Source organism: Rattus norvegicus, chromosome 4 (assembly GCF_021556685.1).
Source record: "Rattus norvegicus strain SHRSP/BbbUtx chromosome 4, alternate assembly SHRSP_T2T, whole genome shotgun sequence".
Taxonomy (NCBI): domain Eukaryota; kingdom Metazoa; phylum Chordata; class Mammalia; order Rodentia; family Muridae; genus Rattus; species Rattus norvegicus.
Window position 1 is genome coordinate 124,442,768 of NC_141537.1, and position 12,353 is coordinate 124,455,120.

General features: G+C 51.2%; 1 protein-coding gene across 41 annotated transcripts in view; it reads right to left on the reverse strand.

Annotated features, from left to right (window-relative positions):
- Iqsec1 (IQ motif and Sec7 domain ArfGEF 1) overlaps positions 1 to 12,353 on the reverse strand; it is a 319,742-nt gene that overhangs the window by 29,645 nt on the left and 277,744 nt on the right. For all 41 annotated transcript variants that reach the window (XR_015685818.1, XR_015685823.1, XR_015685822.1 and 38 more), the window contains 1 exon segment: positions 3,078 to 3,369. Coding sequence is in view for 20 of the 41 variants with exons in the window: in NM_001408960.1 (NP_001395889.1) it covers positions 3,078 to 3,369 (292 nt within the window). In the remaining 21 variants the exon portion in view is untranslated.

Sequence of the window (12,353 nt, forward strand, 5' to 3'; positions counted from 1 at the left end):
AGTGACTCATGGCCTCCTGAAGTCCCAGGTCTCACAGTCTTCCCAGCCTTGGGACTAATCCTGAGTCCTGATCCTGGGTGAATAGGAAACACACTCCTTCAGCTACAGCCTGGTCTATAGGAATCAGCGATCCGTCTCTGGCTGCTGGGGAAGGGCTCTATCTATCTGGAGTTGGGGAGAGGATTCAGGTCCCCAGGAGGAGGTGAAACTCTGATTCCACCTGTCTGGCACTGTGGGCCAACATCTCATCATGCTTGGCAATGCAAAAGGGCGACACACAAGGTCCCTGCTCTGGGAAAGGAGAGAATGTGTGAGGTTAGACAGAAGCAGTCTGACACAGAGTACCAGAGATACTGAGCAAAGCCAGGGCTGTGGTCCAAGTCTGCACCCCATCTCAGGGCCTCCAGGAAGCTGGACTAGAGAACTCTCAGGACACCAGGCTCAGCTGAGCAGCGAAGGGGCTCCAGGGACAGCCACAGAGAGGCTCTGGGTTTCTCTCTCAAAGACGGCTATACTGCCATACCGACAAGCAAAACTACTACTGGCTGAGTGGTCATCAAGCTCAGGCTCAGGAAGAGACCAAAGCTGATCTGGGAAACTTCTTCCTGCTCTCAATCTCCTGCCTAAGAAGGCTTTGGCCTAGAATCCCTACCAAGGGCTTCAAAAATACCAGAGTCACCAAAGCTTACTCCATGGCCTTCCCTGATTGGGAATAGGCGACCATGCTGCTTTCCCAGTTCTCCAAGTTTGTGTGTATTGTGTTGTTGAATAATAGCTCATTAGGAGGGCAGAAATGGGCACTGTAATGAGTCACCAAGGAAAGCCCCTCACTATCCCTCCCCAAAGTGGGGATTTGGTGACCCAGTCCTGCTCTTTCTTACTCTTGAACTAATCATAGCTATCCTGTGACAGTGAGGCCCTGTCTACAGCTCTTATAGGACCCAGAGGAGGAAAAGGCAAGTAATATTTGCTACTCGATGGAATGCAAGGGACTGGACCACACCCTCACACAGTTCTTACCTTACTGAGGAACTCCACTATCCCAGATGACAGGAGGAAAGCCAGTAGCCAGGCTTCACTCACAGTCAGTACCAGAGAGGCTGGTCCTGGCCCAGGGCTCACCCCTATGGGTTTACTTGCTGAGGATTCTCTAAAAGTAGCATGTATGAGAATCCAGAGGAGTCTCCTTCCACAAAACACAACTGCTACCACTCAGAGACCTGAAGTCATTCCCTAATCCCTAGGCTGGCCTCCTACTCTCAGGGACAGGGAAGGACAAGAGCAGAGGGTTAGGTTAAGGAGAACGCATCTGACTTTCCAGTGACTCTACCTTCCTCTCATGACTCTCATGTCACCTACTCCTCCTTTTGCCTTGCTTGCCAGGACACTCAGTGCAGCACGGAAAATGAGTGACATGGCTGCTAACGTTAACTCCTTTTGCCTCTGTTCCAACTCTTCCCCGCCATCTTTTTTGTATCTCATGTACACCAACGTCATTCTTGTTCCAGAGCGTTGGCACAAACTGTTAGCTCTTCTCCAAATGCCCAGTTTTCAGGCCAGCCACCTTCATCTGATACAGCCAACAAACTCTCAGAGTCCCTCTACTACTTCCTCCTGAAGTGTCACCCCCAGGGTCTGTGTCACTTCCTGCAGTGAAAATGTCTTCACTGCTGACTTGCTTGTCCATCCACTGTCCAGGAATGTCGCTCCGGTACGGCAGCCTCATTTGCAGGCTGTCCCTATCCTATTCTCTGGCACAAGGGGAAATGCAGCTAAGGGTGGAATGAAGGTGAATAGCTGCATATTTGTGGCATGTAATCATCCCTATAGCCTGTATGCCATCTCAACCCTGCCCAATTCTCCTTCATGGTCCTGTGAAGATGACCTCCATGACAAACTCTTCAGGGACCACTCTGAATCTAGGCGGAGTTGAGAAACTCAATGGAGGCCTGGCAAAGCAGTCAAGGACCACAGCTGTCAGGGAATATCTGCTACCAGGCCTGTTGTGAGTCTCAGCTAACAGGAGGGAGGATAAAGCATGTGAGCAGAGAGGAAAAGGGGTATCACTCAGGTATGAGGGGTATCACTCAGGTATGAGAGATCAAGACTGAGGGATGTCTACCAAGAGAGAAGATCCACCTGAGGGTACCCCATCATGCCCTGAGTTAGATGAGGCTGCATAAGCCTAGACCTCTGTGTCTTCAAGAACAGAGGACCTTGGAGAGCAAGTTGAACAATGTGGCCAGCAGACATGGGTAGGAGGGAGAGCATAGCATCTGTGGGCAGTGGGAAGGGGTCCTGGTGTTAGCCCATAGGACTGACTGCCTGGGAGGCATGGGAACCTGCTCGAAAGAACAAGGCCCAGAGCTATGGAATACTGGCCAGATGTTCTGCTTGTTTCTACACATCCCTGCAGTTCAGGGATAGCCTGAAACCTGGCATTGCTCGGAGACACACTCAAACAGCAGGCACTCACTCTCACTCCCACACTGGCCTGTTCACTACTGGGCATCTGCATCATGAGGATTTGCTCTGCTCACAGCAACCCCAAAAGTAGGTCAGGCCACCTGATCCTTGGGTCTGAGGCCTGAGGAAGAACTGCAGCATTCAAGCATTTAATGTAGACATCTTCTATAGCCTAAATACTGTGGAGCCATAGCCACAAGGGAATATAACAAGTAGCCCCCACCCCCTTCTCAGACCTTTCTTGGACCCTAAGAACCTCCATGGCCACCTTGGCAACCTGTGTCCTGATGGTGCTGGGCACTTAGATACCCAATGCAGGCCCCATATCCTGCAGTAAGGGATATTGAAACCTACAAAGGCAAATTTTGAAGAGGATTCTATGTGTAAGTCCCCAGAAAAGATGTCATGGCCCCTGACCATCAGTGTAAATCCTTTCCCACATTTCAGCAGAGTTGGGCTGGGAAAGGCTCTGAAAGTGGAGACAGGGATCCCATCTTCCTTAGATTGCATATCAGCTGGTATCTGAAACCTGTCACCAAGAACACCAGGCAGATGAAGCCTCATGTCATTTGGGAGACCGCAGAGAGTGGGCAGGGGCCCCTGCCACCTACCTGCTTGTCTTGCAGATCTGAAGAGAGCTCATAGCTCTCAGAGAGTGACCGAGAGCGCTTGATGGCCTCCTCCTCAGCCTGCTTGCGCAGGACTGAGGTCGAGTGCTGCAGCCGAGGCCTCCGTGTGCGCTGTTGTGGTCCTGGCCCTGCGTACAGCCCATAGGCGCCCACTGACGTGTGCTCGTAGTGGTCTGGACTCAGGCTGGAACCAGGTACCAGGGGACCCTGATGGTAGGCTGACGGGCTGTCCAGCGATGTGCCAGTCTCGCTGCTGGGAGCCTCGCCCTCAACACTGCAGAGGAGAGAGAGGAGAGACACATGCTGAATGGACACAGAACCTGGGGAGCAGGGCAAGGAAAAGCGGCCCTACCCTTTGGTATCCAGGAACCTGCAGAGCCCTCTTCCTGGAGCTCATCTTCCTGGAGCTTCTGAACAACTTGCATGTTCTAACATCTGGCACACTGTACTGTTGGGGCTGGCTTCCCAACCAAAACTATCAGCTCTCCAAAGACAGAGGCTCTGGCCCACTGTGCTGGTGCCCCTCAGCACTCAGAACAGAGCTTGGCCAGAGCTATGTGCTCAGTATGTTTTGAATGAACAAGATCTTCACCTCTCCTGCCACTTGAATTAAACGTAGGGCTGGTTTTGTACATCCATAGTCCCATAACTATATTTAGACATAGGATATTTTACAGCTGATTTTTCTCTATCTTATATGTCTAAGTGTTTTGTCTGCATGGCGCCTGCCTATCACCTGGAACTAGAGTTACAGACCGTTATAATAAAGTACCATGTGGGTGCTAGGAACTAACCCAGGGCCTCTGCAAGAGCAACTGTTCTTAACAGCTGAGCCATCTCTCTAGCTCCCTGGAGATAGTGTCGTCAAAATGAAAGACATTAGGGTGGACACTAGTGTGACCAAACTGGTATCCTTCTAAGAAGGTGAATGAAGGATATAGCATGTACAGGGGAAGACAGTGGAGACATGAGAAGAAGGTGGCACACCAAGGAGAAAGGCTCAGGAGAAGACAGTCAGGCCACACCTCCATTGTAGACTGGCAGACTCCAAAGCCTGCAAATAATGAAGGTCTGTGAGCGAGGCTCACCTCTGGCATTTGTCATGGCAAGCTTAGAAGCAAACATGATGTTATAAAAATATTTTAAGTCCCTGAAAGAGGAACTGTAACTCCCTGCACAGATGACGAAACTGGGTCCCCATAAACACTGTCCCAGGTACCACAGGCAGGAAATGGGTGCCCGTTCATCTCACTGTCTATCGTTCCACAGAGTACCTTCATGCCAAGCAGGAGCAAGGCCAAATAATGGGGACAGAGGGACTAGCTGCTGACTCATCCTAGCTCTGGGCCTGGAACATTCTATTCTGCACAGATACTGCTTTCCTCTGCAGTTGCTTTTCAGTGTGGGACGGGGAGAAAAGGAGACACTGATTTGAAGAGTTTCTAACATAAGCCCTCATCCTTTGCCAGGCTCCCTGGCCCTGTGAGACCAGACGCCCGGGTGCTGGCAAGACTCTAAAAGGCCTGTGGTCCTTGGGGCAGGGTGGAGGGTCTCTAGAATGGGCACAGAGAGAAAAGAGAAGGGCCCCACCCAGGCTGCAGTTCTTTCCAATGTCTGCTTTTCAGACCAATAAGGAATGTCCCTGCACTAAGCAGCCTGGCAGACAGGCTGCCCCTGCCCAGTTCTGCTAGAGTCCTGTTGTTTGTTCTCCAGGACTAGAACAGACTCCAGGGGGTCGATCCAGGGTGGGGCCTGTGGGAAGGAGCCTGAAGCAGGGAGGACCAAGGCTGCCAGGGCTCAGACTCTGAGCACTCTGCACCAGGGACAGCAGCAAATCTCAGCATCTGCTTTCAGGCCGTAGCATAGAAACCGGGCTTCTGAGCCAGCAACTGTCTCTGGCGTCCAGACACAGGCGACTGAACCTTCCAACGTGCCCCAAAGGCTAAGGTATGACAGTCATTCTTTGAGAAGACCTGCATCAGGAATCGGGAGACATGCTTTACCTGGCTCTGCCTATAGGGTTTCATTGAGTAGTATTAGCAGCTTAGTCTAAGAAGCACCACCCTTTAAGGCCCTCTGACTACCACAGAGCCACTGGGATCTACATGTGTGTAGGGGAGAGTAGGGGTGAGCAGGGAATGTTAGATCTGAAAATTCTCTCAGAGTTTACTGAAGCTTGGGCTAGCACTTTTCATTAAATGCTCAGAACTTCAGCCAACCGTCACGAGGAGGGAATAAGTCCCATTAGAATTGGGCCACCCAGGGTATACAGAACAGCAGCCTCCACTGGGAAAGCCCACCCTAGCTCTCTGACACCAAAGCTGGGCCTCACTTCACACAGGTAGGTCAGCACACAAAGGGATTTATGCTCCTCAAATGAATACATATACCAGTCAGGGGCCAGATCTGTGTGTACTGATCTGGAAGAAATACAGCCTGTGCCTTCTGTAGGGGGTTTCAAACCAGCTGAGCACTGAATCAGAAGGTAGAGAAGACAGGTAGTCACTACCATCCTTGGAGAAGAGCCTAAAGTCTCTTGGTGCCCAACAGGCTACATCAGAACCATAGGGGACTGGGACAGAGAGGAACAGGCTAGGCCTAGCTCACGATGCTGTCCCTGACCCTCAAGCCCAGGGTGGAGGAGCAGTGGCCAGAGGGATTCAGTCTTTTGTCTAGTTCAAGAACAGCTTCAAGGGTAAGACATTTTGTTCCAGGTGATGGGGAGAGAACAGGGTCTAGGCTGCCTGAAAGCCAGCGAGTGCAGCCTACTTAATAGGCCTTAGCTTGGGAAACTTATCTCCCAACTGGCTTTGTCTCCATGGATGAGACATCAAAGTGGGTGCCTGCCCTGGAGGGGAGCACCTTTAAGATGAACCTAGCATAAAGAGGTCAGGGACTGGCAGAAGCTGAACTGTGTAAATGCTCTGGGCAGTTTGAAGCCAATGGGTTTTTAGAATGTGCTTGGGAGAGAGAGAAGGCCAGGTCTCTCCAGAGCGTCCCCTATGAGAAATGGAGAGGGGAGTACAGTCACCAAAAGGCAACTCATCAGTGCCTCCTTTAGAGCCAAACCATCCTCACTCAGCTGGGACCACCTTCTGTCACATCTATGTGAATGACAGAGATGTGTGGTGGAACAGACCTTTCACAACCCAGAAAAAACACACCCAGGACCAGAGAGACAGCTCAGCAGATAAAGGTGCTTGCTTGCCAAAGCTGACACCCCGAGTTTCATGCCCAGGACCCACATGGTAGAAAGAGGACCCACTCTCCCTTAAGTTGTCTTCTGCTCTCCATACACATGCTGTGGCATGTACATATAAGTGTGTGTGTGTGTACATGTATACACCCTACATTGGCACCTCTTCAGCCTACTGAGTCCTGGTTCTGTGTCTCACCCTCCCTCCACCCAGGTTCATCTCCCTAAATCCAGGTCTGTCCAACAAGGCTGGATGTCTTAAGAGTGTAGTCTTTGTTGATACCCCTCAATTTACCACATCTCTTCCAGACTCCTAGACGACAGGCAGATCAAGGAATGGGACGAGATATGCATTCCACATCCTTGACAGTTCCTAACTGTTCAGTTTCTAGAATGTTCTATAGCAATTAGGTGGTTGTTGCCTGTCACATGTCTCAGATGTTCAGGATTCAACAATCATTCTAGGCACATGCTAAGGAAAAAAGGCCAACACACAAAGGGGCAGATACAAAGATTTCACAGAGCTGTGGTCTCTAAGCACACAAGATTAGAAATAAATCTATACGCCCACCTAAAAGAGACTGACTGCAATTACTTTTATACCCACACATGGGAAGTATTGTCAAGATGGGGAAGATTTGACCTGACAGCTGTTCTTGTGAAGAGACCTGGAGAGGTTTCAGCTGACTATAAGATTGATGTGAGCTGATTGTGGCACACAGCTGAGGCCCTGTGCCACGCTCGACAGAAAGTCAGGAGCAAAAAATAGCCCTGGTGCAGTTGTCAGATCACAGCAGAAGTCTCTGCATCTCAAGGTGGCAGACCTTTCATCTTACCCTTCCCAGCCCCCTGCAGACATTGCTAATCTATCACTGACTCCCTCCTGCTGACCTTGAGTGGAGCCTCAGCTGGGTTCCACATAGATTCCTACATCTGATCCTAGCTGGCATGGAAGATAGACCCTGTGGGTAAAACCCAAATTACTGCAAGCTGGGTCATCTGGGAAGGATAGGCCAGAAACAGCCCCTCTCAGAGTACAGGATCCTTTGCCTCAGTCTTAAAGGATGATAAGAATGATTTCTCCGTGGGGGAAAAGAAAATACTATGTCCTGTGTAGTCCCAACATGAGAAAGGAGATGGTAAGCATTCTGCCTCTGGAGGTATGTGACTGCATAGGTCACCCCCAGGAGTGGGAAATACTGCTTGCCTGACTGGAAATCTCCCTAACCCCACAGGACAGGTCTCAATCTGTAGCCTTTAGTTACATCTCTTGGCCTCTGAGCACTACGCTATCATCTGATCCAGGCTCCACTCCTTTCGGAGGCCTTGCCACTTCCCACCTATACAGCAACTGGGGCATGAGCTCCAATGCTCAAGAAGGAGTCATGGTGTCTAGGCAGGCTTGGTGCTACCATGGACAGGTGCATGCCTTGCCCCAGGGTTCCCTTCCTATTTGGGGACTTCAGGCTGCTTCCCACCTTCTCCAGTCTCAATCATTTCTGCCTTACAAGAGATGGTCTGTTAGCTTTGTAGACCAAGTGAGGCAGAGATCACACAAGAAATCCCAGAGTCCCTGCTGCCCCAATGCACAGGGCCCAGGGTAACTGCTTACTGCTTTTCTGCTTACACACTGCAGCTGTATGACATGAGCAGGGATAGTAGTGTCTCACTTTTCCATGCCAGTGCCAGAGAACAGAGAGTGGCTGTTGCAAGAGGCTCTTGCTGGACACAGCAGTGTTGATACAGTGCCATCCTGCACAGAAGAGGGCTCCACTCATAAAAGAAACATACTTTCTAAAGGCTGGTTGCTCTGACTCAAGGTGGGAGGGGCCCAGCTGCCTAGGACACAGCCTCATGACTCGGACCTCTGAGGCCCTGCCTCAGGTCAGAGAAAATGTCTGCATTTCTAGGCTAAAATGCTCCAGGGGACATGAGGAACTCTGACCAGGCCCCAGGGGCCAACTAAATGCCACATCTGGCTCTAGTTCGAGCTGTGTGTGAGTGTAGGAGGGAGTAAAGGCCTTGGCCGTTTAGTCTTGGATGTCTCTAATTATGGTCTGTGAAGTCATGAATGACTTTTTCCTCAAGAAAAAATGTTAGTCAGAAGAGGCTCCAGGCAACAGTGCTGGCATAGCAGAAGGGACCTGCTGTTTACCACCAGGGTCATGATGGCGGTGGTGGAAGGCAGCTAAAATCTGTACACCTAGGAATGTTTTAGGCTTCACCTATAACTCATCCCACTCTCCTGTCCCACACAGTAAGACAGGGAAATCAAAATTCAGGTCGGCTGGCTTGAGCCCAGCACTGACCCACATCCCCTTGGTATTTCTTCCTTGAGAGTGAGGGTCATACACAGTCTTACCTGGGAAAACACAGCACAGGTCCTATACGTACCCATAAGCCCCTCCCCACACATACTCCCAATCATCTTTGAGAGAAGTTAGAATATGGAACCCAAAAACAGTGCTATGAAAAGACTCAGTACACTATAATGTTTGGGGAACAAGGAAGAAACATCTCCTAAGAAACCACCCTCTTCAGAGTAGGCAGGGACTGGGCTAGAGGACCCATGCTATCTGGGAGACCCAGCTGTGGTTAAACACTCACATTTAAGCACCTTGGACCTGACTTTAGGCAGCTTGCACCTGCCAGAGGCAAACAGCCTCCTGATATGTGTGAGCCTCTTGTGGCTTCCCTAGACAAAGCTCCTGATTTCCAAAATATGAGGCTAGAGCAGGTTAGGCCAACCAGTCTTAGGCCTCACAAGCTCCCATGAAGGTTTCTGTATGGCTCTTAGCTGCTTGAGTGGCATTATTTGAGGTTGATCAAAGACGGGGACAATCTTGGTCTCTTCCTGGGCTGGGGTCCCATGAGCTCCATCACAGCCCCAGGTTGGTTGGGTGGGGTTGTTAACACAGACCAGGGCAGAGTCTGGGGAGGAAGTGAGAGGACTGTGTCCTCTAAGCATGGATAGCGTAGGCACAGCTCAAAAGGGGAGGTTATCACCTTAGATCTCTATAGGGCAGTCCTGGAGCCAAGGAGGCAGGGTCTATGTGACAAGTGGCAGGAGAAGAAGAGAGGCAGTGACTTGGAGGGTTTGCTGGGAAGGGGTGGGCACTCACAGGGTTAGGAACATTAATTAGTCTCCTGAATGGCTCTGGTCCAGCCTACTCCCTGGGTAGGCCAGAGCCAGCTCAGCCTAACCATTGGGACATACTGGCCCTCCATTCTGTGGCTCACAGAGGCTTCAGATGAGTCAGGACTTTAGTCATGGCAGCCCTTGGTCCTTTCACACTGGAATGTTCCCAGGCTGATATGACCCCGGGAGCAGAGTGCAGACACAAGGGATTGGGTAAGGGAAAAGAAAGTGGGAGAAGCCACTTCTTGACAGGTCCTCCGTCTTGTTGGTAAATGGTTCCTGGACAGGACTATGAGCTGCTGGTGATAGAGAAATCTTATAGATCTAAGAGAGGAAGGAGGGGTCCTCTAAGACTGACCCAGAAGAGCTGGAATGAGTAGAGCGTGGAGGGCAGAAAAGGAGGGTGTTGACACATCCAGGGGGATCTAGGCATGGGACCAAGTGTCCAGAGAGCCCATGAGAGATCAGAGTATGAGCCCTGTGCTCAAAGTTCTAGATGCAGCCAGGTCTGGAATGTAGGGGCTGTGGTGGTGGTGGTGGTAGGTCTATTGAGAATACAAGAGTAAAATAAAGATTTCAGCCAACATTGATTGCCAGGGCTCCAGCTGGGTAACCAGGGGCATAGCTCTCAAATTGAAAGTTGGTAACAAGCGCTTCTAACAGTGCAGAAACTTCCCCTGCAGGGCTCGATGGAAGTGGAGTGGGGCATTGGGTAGCATCAGATTTCTGCTTTTATCCTGTTCCCAAGTTTGCATTAATGAGGACACATAATCAGAAGACCCAGCAGCCCTGCAAGGCAGCAAAGCAGGAGCCCTCAGAGGCAGGGGTGGAGTTACATTCTACTCCTCCCACCTGCAGAGGGCAGCTTACCCTCTTGGCCATCCTCTCACACACATTTTCCCTTGCCCATCTGTTGGCACCCTTAAAGCAGAGCCAGCTCTGACCACCCTGCCACCAACCAGAGGACACTTCCCTTTGGCCCTTTCACATAGCCTCTCCTGCGTAGGGTCCTTCAGAGCCTTCTGTTACCTGCCCCCTCCCTATAACAGCAGTGATACAATCAAAGCACAGCTCCAACCACATGGCACCTCAGCTCCCATGGTCTGGGAAAACATGTCATCACTATGACCCAGAAGGCTCACAAGATCTAGTCATGCCTCCTGCCCCATCTCCCCAGGAACCAAAGGACCATCAAGCTCAGCTTAATCCCACTAGTCTCCTGGCTATTCATCTACAAGCCAGCTCCTACCCCGGAACCTTTTCATATATTCTGAGCGTCAGCTGCAGGCCCTGGAAGGGTAAGGAGGAGGAAGGGGGGCTGAAGTATCTGTGGGAGACTGTGGCTAAAAAAGAAAATCAAAGATTGGATAGCAGTCAAGGTGCTGGACTTCAGGCATGGTAGTGGTTCTGACATCAGCACAGGGGACAGAAGGCAGGAGCAGAGTTTTAGGAGGAGCTGCGAAAAGCAGGGCTCTGAGCAGGGCTGGGTTCTCTTGGACCAGTCAGCTGCCCACTCCTCCATACCACAACAATCCATAGCCTGAACTCTGCACTGAGCATCTCAGAATCACTTTGGCCCATGCTTGCTACAGAGAGTTTGGCTCCTGTGGCCAAAGGCATCCTGGGCACTTGGGAAACCTTGGGGCTACCCAACCTAAGCATCACCTTCATGGGGATGCTGGCCTAGCTCCAGTTTCAGTCTTCCTGATTTGCTACTGGTCCTAACTGGAGAGAGACACACAGCAACCCTGCACCAGCCCACAGCCTGTGGCATTCTCTGACTGCCCGCACCAGACTGCCAGAAGCCACCTTTATATATGTAGAAAAATATGGGTCTCCAAACAATGGGCTTTTCAGAGCAGTGGCTATTTTTAGAGCTCTGCTTACTGAACTAACACTCAGCATTTCCCCAACTTGTCAGCTGCTGCCCAGAGCCAGGCAGGCGGCAGGAGGAGCAGAGATCAGGATCTGGGGGCTTCTTGAACCATTTGGGGGCCATTCTGGTGTGCAGACACAGATGTCAGTTTGGGGTTGCCCTAGGCTAACAGGAGGCATGGCTAGCAGCCTCCCATGTGCCCCACCTGGTTCAGCATGGAACCTGCCTTCCTGACAACTGTTCCTTTGTTTACTGTGCTCTGGGTTGGAGTTGTATATCCAGGATTGAATACCAGCTTTTATCTGAGCCTCAATTTCCCTTCCTCATGTGGGGCAGTGCTGCCCCTCTGTGATAACACAGAGGAGTTGGTGAGAGTATCTGGGAGCCCAGAGGGCAGGCTGAGCAGGAACTGTTTCCTCAGTGTCCTGGGCAGCTGACCTCACTGTCTGTTCATCAGTCTATCACCACAGGGAAGGAAGATAGAGCTCCGTGTCCCTTGACCCAGACCCCGCAGCCAGGCTCTCACAGTGTCCTGTCCTGTCAACAACATGTTCTAGAAGGCTGGTCATCCTTCCGGCCTCTGAGCCAGTCCTTCTTCCTACTGTAGGCAGGAATGGGTGCATGGGGTGGGAAAGTGGGGCAGCGGACTGTCTCCTGGCTCTGTTGGAGTGGCTTGCTCCCATAAAGTTCTGAGGACCAGCCTAGGCTTTGAGCCAGGCCCAGACATTGAAACCATCTACAACCCCATCAAAAGGAACACAAGGATCCTGCTATCCACAAACACTCCCTAACCTGGGGCCAGGGAAGGCCTGGCACCCATGTGAACAGTGCAGGTGTCTTGGGGGCCTAACTATTAACACCGTATCAGCAGCACACTGGAGTGAGGAAAGTGATACCTACAGTTATCATCGCTTGGTCTCTCCTCATGAGAGCATCATTAGAGGGCAGAGGTATCCATTTGCTCACAAAACAACCCCAGTACCCAAATAGGGCTGGGCACAGCAGGTGAAGTAAGGACCTGAGTAAGTGCGACCAGCTCTTTTGACC